This window comes from Mus pahari, chromosome 14, assembly GCF_900095145.1.
Source record: "Mus pahari chromosome 14, PAHARI_EIJ_v1.1, whole genome shotgun sequence".
NCBI lineage: Eukaryota > Metazoa > Chordata > Mammalia > Rodentia > Muridae > Mus > Mus pahari.
The window spans coordinates 37,857,294-37,876,475 of record NC_034603.1 but is presented as its reverse complement, the minus strand read 5'-3'; the positions used below and the strand labels follow the sequence as shown (position 1 = coordinate 37,876,475).

Genomic DNA, 19,182 nt, shown 5'->3' with positions numbered 1-19,182 from the left:
ACCCAGCACTGGGGCTAAAACCCAAGACTTCATGTATACTGGGAAAGCGTTCTATCGCTAAACACATCCCCAGCCATTTTTTTTTTTTTTTTTTTCCCAGCCATTTTTTTTTTTTTTTTTTTGGAGGCAGGTTCTATGAAGCCCAGGCTCCCCTTAAAATCTCAATCATCCTACAAACCTATGTTTCCAAGGGTACTCTACCCCTCCTGTCTTTTGTCTTATGCTTCGTGCCCAAGACTGGAAACCATCCCTTTTCCCAAGGAAACCCAAGTTAATTTTGGTAAGTTCAGAGATAGTACCAGAGGCTGGATGGTGATGGTGCACACTTTTAGTCCCAGCACTCTGGAGGCAGAGACAGAAAGATCTCTGAGTTCAAGACCAGCCTGATCTACAGAGCAAATGCCAGGACAGCCAGGGCTACACAGAGAAACCCTGTCTCAAAAAACAAACAAAAACCGAAAACAGCAACAACAACAAAATAGTACCAGAAAGCTAGATATGATCATACACACTTATAATCCCAGCCCCAGGAGGCTGAGGCAGGAGGACTACCACCAGCTCAAGGGCAGTCTTGGCTACAGAATGAGACTTTGTTTCAAAAAGAAAAAGTAAAAACAAATAGTACCATTAAATTTGAATATGGTGTAACGTTTCATATTTGATAAAGGAAATAATATCTCATTCTTTCCCAAGAGAATGTCTTAGCTACTCTCCCACACATTTTTCCAACTGAACTTTAAGATGCAACATAAGTTCTGAAATTCTGATTAGTATTCCATAAGATGTATAATGTGAGGAAGGTTGAGATCTTTTACATATTAAATTTTTCTATACAGGCTCAGTAGATAAAGATTCCTGCCAACCACGCCTGACACTGTGAGTTCAATCCCCAGCACCCACACAGGAGAAGGAGAAAGCTGACTCCCACAAATGGTCCTCCGATCTCTATACACTCACTATGACATGTGAGCCTGTGAGCACACACACATGTGAACACACACACACACATGTGAACACACACACACACACACACACATACAAACTAAATAAATGTTAAAAAGTAGCTTTAAATTTTTCCACCTAGAAACATTGTTTTATACCCTTCAGTAAAATGCCATTGCTTTTGCTGGGTAGTGTTGGCACACACCTTTAATCCCAGCACTTGGGAGGCAAAAGCAGGTGGATCTCTTAAATGTAAGGCCAACCTGGTCTACAGAGTGAGTTTCAGGACAGCCAGGGTTACGCAGAGAAACCCTGACTTGGGGGTTGGGAGATATCATCATTTTCAATGGATAGGGTGGTGTCCATCCATAGACCCAGCACTAAGGAGGCAGAGGCAGGTGGATCTCTGTGAATTCCAGGCCAGCCTGGTCTCTATAATGACTGGTCTGTGTAACAAGTTCCAAGCTAGCCAGAGTTACATAATGAGACTCTGTCTCAAAAAAAAAAAAAAAAAAATTTAACCTCTTTTTTCATCAACTTATTATATTTCTTGTCAAATTTATCTCTCTGTCGAATGACAAAGGCATCCCTTTCCTGTTTCCCATTCTAACCATAACAATCAAAATGTCCTGACAAATTTACCCTAGCAAAATTTTCCTGGTTGAAAATCACATTGCTTTTGAGACAAATAAAACAAAAAGAGTGAGCACATGTTATATTTGAAAACAGAGAAACCAGGGATGGTAGGCCAGCTCGGCAGTTAAGAGCACTTACTGCTCTCTCGGAGGACCCTAGTTCAGCTGCTAGCACCCACATGGGGGAATCACAGCCACCTCTAACTCCATTCCTAGGGGACCTGAGCCCTCAACACGCTTCTGACTTCCATGGGCACAGACCAAGTGGTACACGGACAGACATGCCAGCAAAGCAAGAATACACATTTAAACCAAGGTAAAGTCCTTTTAAAAAGCCTTATAAAAGAGGAAGAAAGGGGAAAAGTCTGGCTGCGCATGGCAGCACGGCCTGAAATCCCAGCATAACTGTGTCCCAATAAAAGGTGTACACCTTTGATCCCGGCACTGGGAGGGGGTGGAGGCTGAGGCAGATGAATCTCTCTGAGTTCAAGGCCCAGCCTGGTCTACATAGTTCCAGGACAGCCAGAGCTGACTTGTAAGACCTTGTCTTGGAAAAAACAAAAACAAAAACAAAAAAAAAAAAAAGAAGAAGAAGAAAACAAAACAAGACAAGTAACGGGGTGGGTGGGACAGCTGAATAGGTCAAGGTGCTTGCTACCAAGCTTGATGACCTGGTGTGAACCCCAGAACCCACACTGTAGATGAGAGAACAGACCTTTACCAGTTGTCTGTGACCTACACACACAACATAGCATGTGTCCATACCCTCACAAACACACACAAATAAATAAATAAGCGCCCTTTTGTTCTAATTAAAAAAAAAAAAAAAAAAGAATTGATATAATGGGGCCAGGCATGATGATAAACATCTTTAATCCCAGCACTTGGGAAGCTGAGTTCGAAGCCAGCCTGGTCTGCTTCGCAAGTTCAGGAGAGCCAGGGCTACACAGAGAAACCCTGGGTTGAAACAACAACAAAAAGATACCTATAAATAAAAAAATTCTAAAACCAAGCATGATGACACACACCTGTAATCCTAGCACTCAGGAGGCTAACACAAGTGAACTGGCACAAGTTCAAAGCCAGCCTGGCCTACATAGGGAATAGCTGGGGCTACACAGAAAAGCCATAACCAGGAAAAGTGAGTGAAAGAGAGAGAGAGAGAGAGAGAGAGAGAGAGAGAGAGAGAGAGGCCCTCTGAGGACTCTTTCTCACTTTCCACAATAAATCTATGTTCACTCTACTAAGAGGAAGGCCGGGGGATGAAAATATTCAGGGCTGTAAGGCCTGTGGGCATAATTCAGTGGCAAACACGTGTTCAACATGCACGAGGCCCTGCATCCCACTCCTGTCACCATTGCAAGAAAAAAAAAAAAGTAATTTGTTTGTTTGCTTGTGTTTTCAAGCCAAGGTTTTTTTATGTGTCCCTGGCTATCCTGGAACTCACTCTGTAGACCAGGCTGCCCTTGAACTCATAGGGATCCACCATCCTCTGCCTCCCAAGTGCTGGGATTCAAGGTGTGCACCACCACACCTGGCTACGTAACTTTTTCTGATTATTGGAAATTCCAGGAATAATTTTCTTCTGGTAAGAGACAGCAGCACCAACATGGAGAAGGCACTGGACAGCAGTGAGGGGTAACCTCAGGAAAAGACTGTGAGGGGTAACCTCAGGAAGAGGCAGTGAGAGGTAACCTCAGGAAGAGGCTTCCATGCCTAACTCCTGGAGTATCAGACACACTGCTGGTATTTGCTCGTGGAGAAGGTCCGCTGCTGGTGGCTAGTGTCATGAAACCTCTGCTCCTGGGTTTACTGAAGGCTGTCATTTGAAAACAGATGTTGAATATCAATTGCCTCTCACATCTACACCTGACCTTTGTTTTTGGTTTTTGTTTTGGTTTGGTTTTTTGTTTGTTTGGTTTTTTTGTTTTGTTTTGTTTTGGACAGGTTCCTCTCACTGTGTAGCTCAGGCTAGCCTGGAAGATCCAATCCTCCTGCCTCTGGCTCCAGAATGCTGGGATTAGAGATGTGAGCCACCACAACCTTCCTTCTCACTTCTTAATATATTGAATCATTTCAAGAGGTTTTCAAATATTAAGCCACCTTTGGAGTTCCTCAAATAAACCTTATTCTGTGATAGTGTTTTCCTCTTAATGAGCTGTCGTGTGTGGGCACCTAACTGGCGTGTTCTGAACATAAGCCTGTCTATTGCAGGGGACAGCTGGCCTCCGTGCTCTCTCTTCCACAATGTCTTCATAACCATATCAATTGTCCTTATAAAGGTGAAGCTTTAGTCCTCTCCTCTTTATTCCCCATTTTCTCAGAGTCTCAAGTAGCCCAGGCTGGCCTCAAACTTGCCATGTAGCCCAGGATAGACCTGAACTCCCGACCTTCCTGCCTCTACCTTCCAAGCGCTAGAAAAGCGGTTATATCCCATCACATCAAGTTCTTTTCCGACAATTGCTGTAGTTGGGAGTGGGGGTAGGGGTATAGAGACAAGGTTTCCCTATGTAGCCCTGGCTGTCCTGGAACTTGTTCTGTAGATCAGGCTAGCCTCAGACTCAAGGGATCTGCCTGCCTCTGCCTCTGCCTCTGCCTCCCCAGTGCTGGAGTTAAAGGCGTGCACCACCACTGCCCGGCTCGATTACTACACTTTTAAAGAATGTGAAAATTATCTTATACTTGAGGATTTGATCAGAACCATAAAGCCAAGTGAGCCTGTGTCCCATGGACAGAAGAAGATCAATGATCCTTTCTAGTGCTTCTCCATGATCGATTTTCCACCTTCTCCCCAACCACCACAAGGGTCAGAGGTGGATGTCATTCCATGGGAATAGGCCCGAGGTGCTGTCATGGGACTGCGCGTCTTAGGAATTACTAGGGTGGGTCAGGAGGTGCTGTCATGGGACTGCGCGTCTTAGGAATTACTAGGGGGGGACAGGAGGAGCTTTGAGGTTTGGAGGGCTCTCACAGGTTGTGATGTCTGGGGGAGCATAGCTGTCACTCAGGTAGGCATTGCTGGGCTTGGCCACCTTTAGGTACACAACGTCATATGTGTTCTTCAGGGCTGCCACGGCGTCCTCGTGCATGACATCCTCTAGCCCCACACTGTTGACCTGGGGTCAAGGGAAGCAAAGCTCAGACAGAGCCAGAGATGGACCATGACAGACAGGCACGGTCATGCAGTGAGGGCCCCAGCCCTGCAAGGGAGCCCCGAGTGTGGGCCACACCCCTGGTTGAGGTCCTCACCGCCAGGATCTTGTCGCCAATCTGCAACCTGCCATCCTTGTGGGCAGCACCTCCTTCGATGATCTTCGTTACGTAGATGCTATTGTCTCCAGGGATGTGCTGATTCCCAACGCCCCCTGCGATGCTGAAGCCAAGTCCTGGATGGGAGGGAGAGGAGAGATGGCTGTCACGGGCCTGGGGAGCAAGCCCTGGAGGTAGGGAGACGCGGGGTGATTGGGAGCTACGCTGCAGACGAGGACTACCTTTAGGCCCTTTGATGAGCTTGATCTCCATGACCTTTTCAGCTGGGGGTTTCCGGCGCATGACGTAGAGACGAACGATGGAACCCGCCTCTTTGAGGGCCTCCACCGCAGCCGAATGGGTCACCTCCCGGACATCCACTTCATTGACAAACAGGATGCTGTCGTTGACCCTGGGAACAGCAGCGTGGACCTGAGCCAGGAGCTTCGCACTACCCAACCCTCCCTCTCCAGGGTACCAGCTCTCTCAAGGCCGTCTTCTCTCCCCACCTGAGGCGGCCATCCTGGGCTGCAGCCCCACCAGGAATGATCTTGGTGATAAAGATGGATGGGTCGTCACCGATGTGCGGGTTGTCGGTGCCACCTGCGATGCTGAAGCCCAGACCTGAGTTACCCTGGGGGGGAAAGGAGGGTAAGAGTGACCAGCTCCCCTTCCTGGCTAATTCCGGCAAGGGGATTGGGATGAGACAGGATCGAGAAGTGCGGCAGGAATGCACACGGACACAGTTAAGAGTCTGGACACCTAGGAAACAGGAGTACAAAAAGAGAAACACCAGCCCGGGCCAAGGGACCTGGGAGTGGCTTGGGGGAGGGGCGGTGCTCACCCTTTCCAATGTGATCTCCTCATACTCCATCTCCCCCTCTGTTCCGTTCACCTGCAACTCCAGCACGGGGCAGAAACACAGAAACAGTAAGACAAACATCCTGACCAGACCATGCCCCTCCCTCCCCACATAAGGATTCACTCCTTCTGCCTCTCAGACCCTACTGCTATGGCCCCAGTGCCAAAATCTAAACAACTCACATATCCTGGGGCTTCTAGGGTGTCCGTGTTGACAATCACAGGGGGAGAATTGGCCTGTGAGAGGAGACAGAAGACAAAAGGCTGCCTCAGTCTGGACTCCAGAGGGAGTCCATACCAAAGGTGGGTCCTACCAATCTGGATTCCCTTTTAGCTACGGAGTCAAACCCACTCTGCCACCTGCAGAGCAACTCAAGGACCCAACCTCAGTCTACATTACACCAACATGCACACTCGAGTGCACACACACTCACACTCACACACACACAAACTTTGCCCACCCCAGGCCCCTGTATGTTTAAGGAGGTATGAGAAAAGGGAAGAGAGAGACAGCCAGACGGAGAGGGGAACAGCAGATGGTAAAGAGTGGGAAAGGGGGGGCATGCTGGGGGGGGGAATGCCTCTCACCGGATGTAACACTACAGGGTGTTACAGGCATTACGTGCTACGCATTACACCCCAGGGTTCAAGCCCTGCTCTCCCCCCTTTGGGCCCTTTCCTTTTCCTGTCTCTATACCTTCACAATCATCCAAATATCTTGATAACCCTTCCCCAAATTTGTCCCTCACCTTGGCATACATTTGCTCTAAATCTTGCGCCATGAGAATCCGGGGTTTCCCCAGCTCTGGTCCCTCCCTCTCTCTCACCCACCCGCCATCCAATCCACCCCTTCCTCCAGGGACCAGGTTGCCTAGCAACAGTAGCTAAGACCAGCCAAGACCTGGGGAGACCCACCTCCAGGAGGCCTGGTAGTCAGGACAACGGGTGGGGGCGTGGCCTAGGGTACGACAGACTCCTTAGAGCAAAGGACTCGATGAGTCCCTTCTCTCAGGCTCTAGACCCGCCTACCGCTAGCTAGCCCATGAGGCTAGGAGGATTCTATTCGTGGGCGTGGGCGCAGTGCATCCTGAATAAACCTGCCTTCCTCTCTGCTTAGAGCCCCTCACCCTATGCAGTGCAAAGAACATCAGGAAGGAGGAATTGTAAAAAGCATCCAGAACCTAGCCTGCTCCTCTACTGCCTCCTCTCCTCCCTACCCCCACATCATTAAGGAAAGGGTTAAAGCGAGGCGTGCCCTGGTCCCTGACGTCAGTGGCCTCAACGCAGCCCAGCCGGGTCTCCAGCTAAACTGCAGGGCGGGGCCAGTTTTAGAATTGTCCTAGGGGCTTCCCCAATTGCCTGGGCAACCGAAGCCACGTCTCTATGGCAATGAGGTGAGGCTGCCAAGAGACTCCTTCCGGGGGTCCCCAATCTATTTCCTCCTTAGACAAATATTTGAAACCGACCAAGCATGAGGATTCCCAGTCCCCTTCCTAAGTTCTCCTTCTCCTACCAAGGTCTCTCTTCTCTCTTACTGCTATTTCTCAAGCCCAGAAACTCCCAGCCATTTCAGACCCCATAATAGATTCCATACCCATGAATCAACTGTCATTTTCTCCTCCAAGCAAGCGCTGTTGTCTAGCCAATAGTCACTGGCTGCTGAAGTCATCCACAACCTCACCCTCCGTGGCACACAGCCTCCGACTCTCCTTACCCTACAACCTCTCTCCACACCCCACCAGTCCCTCCCTAACTAGTCTTTGTCTCTACTCTCACCCCACACCCTCTCTGGATCCTTGTCCCCAGCCTTCAGTTTTCCAGAATCTCCCAACCCCCGATGCCATTCTCCACCCCTTCTCTGTCTCCGTACCAGCCTTCAGCTCTGTCCCCCCAGCGTCTCCTAGCCTCATCTGCCACCTCTCTAAAGAGAGAGCGAGCCTCGATCTTCTCATTTACCTCATCCTCGACCCCTTAAAGGTCTATCCCCCAGTCTCAGTCCTCCACCTTCAACCCACTCCCCGTTTTCTGTGGAGATTGGGGCATCTCCCGTCCCTTGGCAGAGGCCCTGACCTGAGGCTTCCTCTGGCACTCTTCCAGACACCCCCTGAGCTCTGATAACACACTCCCCAGCACTGTAGTACCACTACCCTTCAAGAGCCTTGTTCCCCTCCCCACCCAAGACATAATGGCCCCATCTTGCAAAAGACATCTGGAATCTTCTAACTTCCTGAGGCCGGGAGTTTGCATACAAATATTTTCCATGGCTCTCACCCCCTGCGCTTCATTGTCCTTGGTCTCAAGCAACCCCAATGTCACAATCTGGCCCTCCATGTTGCAAGACCCTTGCCCTTCCCACTTTCCTCCAACTCTTCCCTTGGCCACTGTTCTGCCTCATCCTCTGGCTTACAAGCACCCCCTCCCCATCTTCTTAGTGAAATGTCAGCAACTGGGGTCCCCCTTCCTAGAGCATCCCATGCTTCTGCCCCCCCCAACCCCCAGTATCCTCCTCAGTCTCACAGCTTGTGTCACTGAAAGAAGAGACTGTGAGAAGTTGGGCTAGGAGATAAAAGGACTAGAGGGGGGAAAAACATACTGCAAGCACAAAGGAGGAGGGGAAGGGGGAACAGACAGGTGGGCATATATAATGATGATGACGGGATGCTGGAAGACTCTGTGGAAGGAGGTGAGACCCACAGGAAGCAGAAAGACAGAAACGAACGGGAAACTGGGAAAGAAATAGGGAGCTGGAGGACAGACAGGGAGGACAGACAGGGAGGACTGACTGCTCAAACCAGAAGAGGATTGATCAGGCCACAGAGGCCTGAGCTGGGGATCAGCGAGAGGGGGGAAGGAGATGCATGCGTGGGAGGAAGAGAGAGACAGCATCAAGAACCAGCCAGCCAGCCAGCGAGGGGGGGTACACAGGAGGGGAGCAAAGACTGGGGCACAGGAAGAGGCAGAAAGGACCAAGACTTGAAGTCTCAGTCCAGCCAGATGGAAAGAGCTGGAGACTCGGGAACAGGCAGAGCCAGGCCCAGAGGCGGAGGTTGGGGGAGGAGGTGGGGAAAGGGACAGGAGCAAATGAGGGCACCAGGAGCTTGGAACAGAGCTCTGGACACAGAAAACTGAAGCAGGTGCTAGGGGTGTGGAGGAATGACGAGCGGCGCCCTGGCACTGGGGGCACTTCTTGGGGGATCCATCCATCCTTTCAACACACCAAACATACGCAAAAGCATACATTCTGGCTTTAGGTTCTGAGCCCACTCCTACTTGCCTGGCCTATTTCTCTTCTGCGAGACCAAAGTGTTTCCAGAGTCTAGCCCCATCCCCAATCCAGAAGTACACACCCCCACCCCCATCCCAACCCCAGGAGTCCAAGGCCCAGATGCCAGGCCACCCCATCTTTTCCCCCATAGCTCTTGCCCTACCGGCCCTTGGGGGATTGCTGCAGCTCCGAGGCTCCGAGGGCCGCACTGGGGAGGGGGCCGCCAGGGTCTCCTACCTTGAGGGGGGAGAGGTGGGCGTGGCCCACGACCCCGTGGACGGCCTCGAGGTGGGACAAGTTCCTCTCCGCCACGTGCACCAGCTCGGGGGCGTTTACCTGGTTGGGGAGGTGGGCCGGGCTGTGTTCCAGAGGGGGCGTGTCTTCATCTTGGTAGCGGTATTTCTGGGGATGGGGACCGAGGCAGCGTCACTGGGCCAGCCCAGAGCCTCTAGCTCCAGGCGCCCGCCCGGACCGCCTCCTTTTCCCAGAGCAGTGCAGTGCGGAAGGCCCTAGGGCCTGACCAACTCCTCCCCCTCCCTCTCCTCCAGCCCATTGGCTCCCCCTCTCTCCACCCTCCCGACAGCCCCCTCTCCAGCCAAGGCCTCAGCACCTCTCATCTCTACCCAAGTCCAGGCTCCATCCTCCAACTTCCGACTCCCTTTCCCAAGCAAGCTTTGATCTTCCACTCCATCCTTTTAAGTGTTCTAGCAGCTGACCCTTGTACCCTCATGTATCCCCAGGTTCTTTGTTCCACCATCATCCCCCACTCTCACACTGCACCCTACCCTTAGCACCCCAGCCTCCCCACTGCAGCCTCTCCCCTATAAGCAACTGGCTCTCCAGCACCTTGAGCGCCTAAAACAGGAACCGAAGTCAGATACTTCAGCTAGCAAGTACTCGCCCCCCAGCAGCCCTTAAGCAGGACAAGCCTAAACCTATCCCACTCTTTCTTCCTTGGCCTCGCTCACTCCCAATTACTCAGCGAAGGGGCCCCAGAAGCTAGCCAGCTAATCCGGATGTACTAGACAGGGGTGGAATGGGGGAGGAATCGGGACGGAGTAAGGAAGCTCAGGTAGGAAGCGGGGTGCAGAAATGAGCGTCTGGCCCCCTGATGGAGGACAATACAATGCTCAAACTGAATTTCTGGTCTCCCCCTGACTTCTGGAGGTAAAGGGCTCAACATGACTCCCAATTAGCCAGCCCCCAGAACAAGAGCCTCCCACACCGGCTTAATAGCAACAAATAAGATTAACTGGGGGTGAGAGAGGCGGCAGCTTTGCCCCTTCCACATCTGCCTCTACTACGCCCTTCTAGGCCCCTCCCCTTCAGAGTTGACCTAGTCGGAAGCTGTCAAAACTCCAGACTCAAGAGAAGAAAGGAAAGAGTACCAGATGCAGGTCTCCCGGCCACTAGTACACACGGGCAGAATTTCCCTGCCAAGGTCTCTGAGAAAGTGAGGGTACCAGCATTTGGGGGGGGGCAACATAGCAAAACTGAGAAGGAAGCGTATCGAGGACCACTGATGTCTGATGCCGGGTATGATTATGAAAACTCTGAGAATGAGGAATCGGGCTGACTGTAGAGTAGGCACATAGCAAGAGAATTAAGGGAGGCATATGGTCCTGTCAACACTCAGACCCAGAAACGCCTAGGGTTAAGCAGCATCCTGAGCGTGATGGCGTAGGCCTTTACTACCAGTGCTTGGGAGGCAGAGGCAAGCAGATCTCTGAGAATTCCAGACCAGCCTGGTCTTATAGAAAGTTCCAGACCAGGTAGGGTTACATAGCGAGACCCTGTCTCGATAAATAAATAAATAAAATAAACAAACAAAAACACTCTCCGTGTTTGAAGAGCTTTAAAGAAAGGAAACAGGACTCACCAACTATGGATCACAGATTTAGAGAACGCTAAAGTGTCAGTAGCATGGGGAAAGGAGAATATAGAGGAGAAAATCCGGCTTGGTAGTATATGCATAGATTTCTCTGTGCTCTGGAAACAGAGGCAGAGGGCTGAGAAGTTCAAGGTCACCCACGGCTACATAGCCAGTTCAGGACCAGCCAGAACCCTATTTTAACCCTCTCCTGCCCCAAAAGAAAGAGAGGAAGGAAGGTAAGGAGAGAACAGGCATAATAGCTCTTCTAGAAGGCTGAGCTGTCGAGGACTAGCAGTTCTGAATGAGCAGGTCCATTCTGACCACCGCACAAGCCAAGTGGGATAATGCCCCGACGATAAACGCCAATAGGAGTTGCCCTGAATTCCCTGCAAGATAAATTAAACAGGAGCAAAACTTGCACCTCCCAAGTTTTAAAGACTGGGGAGAACCAGAGTCCAATGTCCCTTCATGGTCACCCCACTTAACAGGGAACTTCTAAATCTGAGGAATGGCCAGACGCACCAAAGAAAATGGAGACGCGAAGGGAGACAAGCATTTATTCTAGACAAGAACCAAAGGAGATCTTTTATCATGGTGATCCCCATATCTCCCTGTTCCATCCTTATGGTGGGGAGGGACTTACATCTGACACTAAAGAAAAAGGTTTTGGAGACTGGGGGATGATGTGTGGGGGCTGAGGACCACAGAATGGAGAACCAGAGTTCTCACAATGTAATGGAAGAGTTAAGGCCTGTGGTCAGTCCTCGGGAATGTCACAGCCCTCAGGACTCTGCAGGGTAGGAGAACAACTCTGACATTGCAAACACTGGGCTGGGGAGGTCGACCCCTCTCAGTCCTGGATTACAAAGCAGCTGAAACCAAACAGGAAGGAGGACACATCTCTAACCCACTGGTATGCAGGGCCCTGACTGGCAGACACTCCATGCTACTGGGGCAAGTCTGCACCCCGAATATAATAGGATTTGAAACAAGGACAAGACCTGAGGGTGGGTCACAGATGATGCCCCTGTGGTTCCTTCCCCGTACCTTCAAAGCCCCAGATGCACAAAATGACCTGGAACCGGGGCTTGCACCCCAAAAATAGAGGGGTGTGGGTTAAAGTGGATAAGAAGAGGTACAACCCACTGCGCCTGTTTTCAAGAAGTTGCGACCCAGAGACCCCACGCCAAGCAGAGGGAAGAGCAACAGCACTTGAAGCTCTTGAGATTGGGGGGTGGGGGGGGGCGGTCTGGGATGAGGGAAACGGGCCAGATCCCGTACCGCGGCACGTACCACGCAGAGACACATGGAGGCGAATCTGTTCCGAGTCGACATGAAGAAGGGGAGGGGGACTAAGGGGAGGGTATGGGTGAGATAGCAAGGGTGCTGGGTTGGGGAGGGGGAGGGGCCGAGGGGGCGGGGGCTGCGGCGGCCGCGGCGACAGGAGGCTGCGGCCAGGGAAAGGGGGGGGCGGCGCCTGCGCAGTAAGGGAGAGCGTCATGATGGGAGAGAAGGGTGAGGGGAGACCCTCTTGGCTACCAACTTCTTTCGATTCCAGCTCTTTCCCTACTGTCTTCAACTTCCCACGGTATGCTCCTGTTTCGACCCCTCTACAGATACTGACACTTGGGAAATTAGCACCTTATCTCTGGTTCTCAGGGGCCCCTTATTTCACCTAATTCTCCACCACCCCCAAAACACTGGCCTTCTGTTACAGAACCCCACTGGGTATCTCATCAGTACTGTACTCCTAGGCTACAGGGGAGGCAGCAGCATTTCTCTGTATCACTTCTGAGAATCACTAGGGATCTCACAAGCCCCCACCCTGAGCCTTTTTACTGTAAACATCCCATAAGGTTCCAAAGCGTCTCTGACAGAGTTCCTGCAGCCCATCCAGTCTCATCCCATAACTAGACACTGCTTCTTCCAGTTTAAAGAACCACGGATTTCAATGTGTCCTCAAATTGACATGCCCTTTAAATCACTCCTTTAGAAGGTTTATCTGTCCCCCCAGTCCACCACTAATGACCTTAACATTAATGGATTATCCTTGGCTAACACGAACATCCAATCAGAGCCTCTTCAGCTTTGTCTGGAGTTTCCTCATGCAAAACACTAAACTCAGTGATACGCTGGACTTTCTAAGATACCAACCCCCAAACCTCACCAGAACCCAATTCTGAGTATTATTTAATCTGCTTTAAAACAAACCTTCCAAATCCCATTGCGGTTTCTTCAAATTATTCCAAACTTTTGCCCTATATTAAGAATTATTTTTTCTTTTACTTAAATTTTTATTACCTTTATCTGTGTGTGTGAGCACACATGGGGGGTTCAGAGAACGATTTTAGGGAGTATAAGATTGGTTTTCCTTCTATTACATGAGTTACGAGGATCCAACTAAGGCTCTTGGGCTTAACAGGAAATGCCTTTACCCACATCTTGACAGCTCCAGACTCTGTCTCTTTAGCGTGCCCCCCACCCACCACTCTCTCTCTCTCTCTCAGGGAGGTTGGAGTCTCAATGTAACATAGACTGGTCCCAAACTCTTTATGTAGCTGAGGGTGACTTTGAGAACTCCTAATTCTCCTGCCTCCACTTCCCAACCTCCAACCACCCCCCCCCCAAGTTCTGGGATTACCGACATGAATTTACTATTCTTTTCTTTACCCCTCAAATTCGTAAATTACTTATTTTCTGGCTGCTCCCTCTACCCCATCCTTTAACATCCTGTCTGTGATTCTGAGCTACATTTTTGTTGGAAGATTTGCTCCCAATATATCTTCTCTCATCCAAAGGGGTAAGACAAAGCTTCAGGCTAGGCATGGTACCGCATGTCTTTAGCACTAGGGAGGCAGAGTCAGGCTGGTCTCTGTGAGTTCCAGGCAAGCCTGGCCTACAGAGTGAGACCCTGTTTCAAAATAATAATTTCACCAATGATCTGGACTGCAATTTATAGTGACCCACAAATCTTTCAGGATACCCTAAATTGCCCCATATCACTTCAGTCTTCTATCCTTTCCCTAACTCCTGAACTTGCAGACCTCTCTCCCAGAGAATGTTCACCCCTCTCATGAGGGTTCTCCCCAAATCATCTGTCTACAGAACATAAAATTCCCACCTAGGGCAAAAAGCGTTAATGGCCTCTATAGCATCTCAACCCTGCACTTATTGGCCTCCCTGTTCTTATCGGCCTCTGTTAGGTAAGCCCCCAAGATACCCCGTCAATGTCCTAGTTTCCTACCTAAATAAAATGCATAGATCCTCAGAAAGAACCAATGCAGAACGGGCTTGAACTCATTTTTTTTTTTTAAGTCTAGAAAATACATAGGCCCTGCTTCTCCACCAGTAGGCACTATGGACTATCAAGACCCTCTTTCATCCCCCATTTCCTTTTTCCCTCCATTTTCCGTTTCCCCGTTGCCTGGCAACGCAGCAATCAAGGATTTTGCCGTCGCCTAGCAACTGTCTCCCTGGAACATAGAGCTGAGGTAGGAGGGTAACTCTGATGAAATCTGAACAGCCCTCCATCTTAGGAAAATTGAGACGTCATATCTCCAACCCACGGATTCTCCTTTCCAAAGACCCCCGCACCCCGCAGTCACTGGGACTGCGGCCACACGAACCAGGTCTCCTTTCCATGCAGGAACCACACCCCGCCCCTCCCGGGTCAGCCCCGCCCTCGACATGGTCTGTGAACCTAGTCCCTCCCCTTTCTGAGGGTTGTTGCCCGCCTCCTCCGATAGAGTAAGCCGACTCCGCCCACTTGCTCCATGAAACCACGCCTCCCTCCGCTTCCCGCCCATTTGCTCCCCCGGCCTCGCCCACACTATCCTGCCACGCCCCTGCCGACCAATGAATGAAGCTATTGGACACATTGCCCCGCCCCCAGTATCTCAGTTTTGCCCAATGAGGACCACCTAGAGAGCTTAACCACTTCGCCTCCAGAGCCCTGGCCAAATGCCCCCTATTTTTCCCCTACTTTTCCCCCAGCCTCCATTTGTTCTGCTCCGCCCTCCGCCACCCTCGCCCTGCCCTCCAGTCCGCCACGCAACTTCAGTCGTCGCTGGTTACTATGGCAACTGCGGCAGCAGCGCGGGGAGAAGGGGGAGGGACGGGGGCGGAGTGGGAGAAAGCTGCTCAGAGATAGAGATACTGGCAGAGATCTAGGTACGGAATAAGACTCAGTGATAGCTGTAAAGCAGAGTTTCCACGGAGCACAGAGCTGAGCACATATTAAGTATTCAAAAATGTTCCTTAAATTACTGCAGCAATTTATAAATATAGGCAACGAAAGATGGGAGGGCTATCAAACAGACCAGGAGAGCTCGGTGACTACAAAAGCTAAGCACTCCTAATCCCACTCCCCAGCATTTGCGGAGGGCAGAAGCCATGTGCCCCCTGCTGGTTTCTCCTGGGCCACCCTCCACTGGCCTGGATAGGGAGGAACCACAACTCCCAACAGTCCTGTGGACAACCACACGCTACCATTGAAGGATCTTGTACCTCAAGGCCTTATGGGAGTTGGAGTCCCTCCATCCTGAGGCTGACAAGTTTTCTGGCCAATGAATGTGGCAAACCTGGGTCCCCAAACCTCAGTAAGACCCAGAATGCATATGATCCTCTCTGCAAGCCTCCTACCTTCAGGGTTGCTCAATCATGTGCTCCATCGAACACATAGGAATTTGGGGCAGAGAAATGAATAAATGCATCCACCCAGAATAGTTACCAGTGCTGCCGAGCCCCTCACCCTTACTGGATGTCATGTGTCCATGCGTTAGAAGGAGAACCCACACATTCCAATGGGCTTCCTGTATACATCTGCACAAAGGTGATGACAGCTAGGGTGCCAAGGCCAAGGATTAGGCCTAAGGACAGGAGGCACAAAGAGCACAGGCGGACACTGACTGAAAGAGGGAGGGCCAGAAGAACTGAGGCACAAAAATCGACTGAAAACTACAGGGGATGAGAGAGCCAGCAACCTGGAAGAACGCCCAAAACCCACAGACCAGGAGAAAAAACGAGCAGCCCTGTAGATGGGGTGAGGAATACAGACCTAAAATCTTCAGTCCCCAGTCTCTAATCATGTCCACACGTGCACAATGCATGTGTATACACATGTGTGAGTTTGTGGCAAGGAACATGTGTGTCCTCAGCTCCCTCTCATGAGAAGCTGCAGTTCCCACTAAATATAACCCCCTCCCCAGCCTGTGACTCACCCAGACCCCGCCTCCCCCGGCCCCCACTTCCTGTCCCACCCCCCAACCCCCAGCTGCCTGCCACCCGCCCAAGCCTCCCTCCACACACCAGGCATCCAGCTTGCCAGTCCCAGAGTCTGTGAGCAAACGGCCTCGGCTCCTTGGGCTCCCATCCCACTCTTTCCAGGCTCTGATCACAGGGACACCCTTGTACCCTTGTATGGGTCCCAGCCCTGCCAGCCCTGCCCTCTTCCTACACCTCTTTACCCCAGTGGCCTCTTGACCTCACAAGCCTTCAGGGACCCCAAGATCCAGGAGTCCTCCCAAGAGTCAGGGTAACATCCCCTGCCCCCCACCTTGCATCTGATCTTCTATTCTCTTGACCAGGGCTGGATAAAATGTGGGAGATAGGAATACTCGGCACCTGCCTGGGCTACCCCCAAATTTTGTACCACCCACATGGTCCTCAACTACCTTCTTTTCTCCTCCTACCCCAAACCTCTCATCCTTCTTAGGAGATGGCAACCTCAGCTGTTGCAAGCTTCTAGCTCCCAGGGGAGTACCCCAAATTCTAATCCCACCTGGTCCATTCTCTCAGGTAAGGCTGTATCAGGCCTCGGGCCTCTGACAACTCCCAGGCCACTCTATTCCACATAATTAAACCCTCAATGTACAATTCCCTCAAAGCAGGAGCATTCCAAACATGTCTAGCACAAGATGTTCTATTACCTGAAGGCCACCCTTACCTGCTAGTTGGCACCGCCTTACAAGCCAGACACTCAGAACCAGTAACCTTTACCCTCATGCCAAGAGACCCCCCCCAAATTGGTCAGCATCTCAAAATGAGCTTTTTTGCCCAGGAAGGAAGACAACCCCCCCCCAGCACACTCACATAGCCCACCTTCCCACATATATGAGCAGAACTCCCATGTGAGGCAGGCAGGCTTCTCCTTAAATAAATTGCCCTCAAAACATTGCTGGTGAACACCAAAGCTCACCAAGCCACCCCAAACACCAGATTCTCCATTTCTTTATAGGTACAAGATGATCACTCCAGGAGGCACCTGTGGCCAAATCCATCCTTTTCTCAGATGTGAACCCCAAAACTAAATTGTGGCCCCTCTAATAGATCTTACTTCTGAGGCTCTCACTCCAGTGCCTGCAGCCCTAGATAAGGCCTACCTAATCCTTCTCCACAAATTCATTACCTACTCCCCCTCCCCACGGCTTCCCTATCATGCTTACCTTGGTTGTCACTATACAGAGACAGTCCATGTTGGGGGGCCTGGCCGCGGCGGCGAGTAGGGGGCTCTGACTTCATTGGAGTTTTGTTCCTCCCCTCGGTGGGTTCTCACCCCTCCCCCCTCCGCACCCCACTTTTGCAGGGGGGGCCAGGATGGGGGGAGGGGTGAGAGGGGAAGGAGAAGGTTGGAGAAGAGAAGGGTAGGGGAGCGTGGAAGGGAGGGGGGACCCTAAAAGGGGCTCCCCAGTGGAGGGGAGGGGGCTTGAGGAGCACACCCCGATTCTCAGGAGGGGTAGGGGCACAGGGGGCTGGCAGCCCCGGAGTTCTGGGGCTGGGGCATGAGCTGGGATGGGGGAGGGGAACTGGATTTCGGGAAGCCCCGGGGTATGCGGGGGTCTTGCCAAACGGCCAGGGGCTAGGGGCCGTGGCGGGGGAGTGGGGNGGGGGGGGTTGGAGATGGCAGCGGCCGATGTAGCCGCGGAGCCGAGGAGGGAAGGGGAGAGAGGAGGAGAGAGGAAGCAGGGGGAGGGAGGGAGGGAGCTAGGAGCCAGAATGGGGGGGGTGCCTTGGCAGTGTTAACTCCTTCGCTGCTGGCAGGAACCCGGATAATGGGAAAGGAGATGGAAGCACAAGCAGAGAGGCCCTACGGCAAACATGGAGACCTGGCTAACCTCGGTGATGACAGCAAAGACGAGGAGGAGGGATTTCATCCTTAGAGGGAAAAAGTCCACAGCTGAGAGGGGACCATCCCTCGTTGGTTGAGTGCAGGAGGGAGGGAGGCCACAGCGTGGGGTAAGGGGCTGAGGGAGGGGCTGGCAGTAGAGAATCTTGGGGACCTAGTTCTCCCCTAGGAGTCACAGGAAGAAGTCTGAAAAGTAATTAATTATGACCTGGACTTCCTGGTACTGAAATTGGGGCAACGCAAGAAAGGGGAGAAGAAAGGAGAAAGGGCATAGGGCTTGGCTGCCCACAGACAGCCCTGTTAGTGTCCCCAACTCCTCAGTCAGTACTAGGGATCTTGTTGCCAAGGCCCCTAAGTCTCAGTTGAAAATTAGCAAGAATGTACTCTTTCTCGTCCCTTCAGTCCTGCCAGCTCAGGCAGTCAGGAAGCCAGGCGCCCACCATTGTCACCTTACCTGACTCTCTGAGATACAAGTCTCATAATAGTCCAGGATGTCTGTCACGGGAACAGAATTAAGTCACCCTCCCAAATCCCAGCTGTGACGCTTGACCCCATACCCCAGGCCAGCCCTGTCCGCTGTGGCCCCTCAGAACACTGGCACTACTCACCCAGCAAGGCCTGGAAGAGGTCACTGTGCAGCACTGTGAGGAGGGGGGGTGCCCACCGCAGTAGTGGGGGGGCCAGGAGCCAGAGGGCTGACCTGGGAGCTGGTAAAAAGCAAGTGACAAAGTGACAAAGGATCGAGACCAAGCCACTTACCCACTAGGTCATCTAAGGTTTCCCAGCCTTTGTCTTCTCTTTCCATACCCAATGGAAAGATTCAGGACGAGAAGGAGCCCCTGGACCCCCCTCCCAGATCCAGACCCCCTCAAAGACCCGGCTTGGTTTTCACCTCTTGGTCTCTGGGACATCTCTCTTCTCTCGGTTTAATCTCCCTAATCCGCCAAGATTGAAGTTGAGCTGTCTTCACCCTACGCAGTTGGAGCTAGTAAAGTGGACAAGCAGTCAAGGTTCCATTCTTCCCCAGGTCACCAGGTGACACTTTGCTCTGCATAGTGTACCTCTCCAAATGCCAGGCATAATTTAGCTGATTTTCTGCGAGTGGGAAAGGGGATTTTTATCTAAGTCAGTTCCAGCAACCCAGAGTTAAGCTCTTTTTCTCCCCAGGCCTGACCATACTGAGAAGGGGTTGGGGGGCAGTGACAAGGCTCACTGGGTAAAGGAACTCGCTGCC

At 51.7% G+C, this 19,182-nt stretch overlaps 1 protein-coding gene across 4 annotated transcripts in view; it reads right to left on the bottom strand.

The window, feature by feature from the left end:
• The window catches only part of Dlg4 (discs large MAGUK scaffold protein 4), a 26,456-nt gene extending 8,704 nt beyond the window's left edge, over window positions 1-17,752 (bottom strand). For 2 of the 4 annotated variants that reach the window (XM_029546447.1, XM_029546449.1), the window contains exons 1-8: window positions 17,269-17,727; window positions 9,190-9,354; window positions 5,871-5,924; window positions 5,671-5,721; window positions 5,336-5,460; window positions 5,069-5,238; window positions 4,827-4,963; window positions 4,549-4,693 (exon numbers count right to left, since the gene is read on the bottom strand). In XM_029546447.1, coding sequence (XP_029402307.1) covers window positions 4,549-4,693; window positions 4,827-4,963; window positions 5,069-5,238; window positions 5,336-5,460; window positions 5,671-5,721; window positions 5,871-5,924; window positions 9,190-9,354; window positions 17,269-17,298 — 877 coding nt within the window. In that variant the 5' untranslated portion in view covers window positions 17,299-17,727. Of the gene's footprint in view, window positions 1-4,548; window positions 4,694-4,826; window positions 4,964-5,068; window positions 5,239-5,335; window positions 5,461-5,670; window positions 5,731-5,870; window positions 5,925-9,189; window positions 9,355-17,268 lie in introns of all 4 variants that reach the window. The other 2 variants (XM_021213316.2, XM_029546448.1) reach the window with 2 other exon arrangements.
• Between the last annotated feature and the right edge of the window lie 1,430 nt (window positions 17,753-19,182).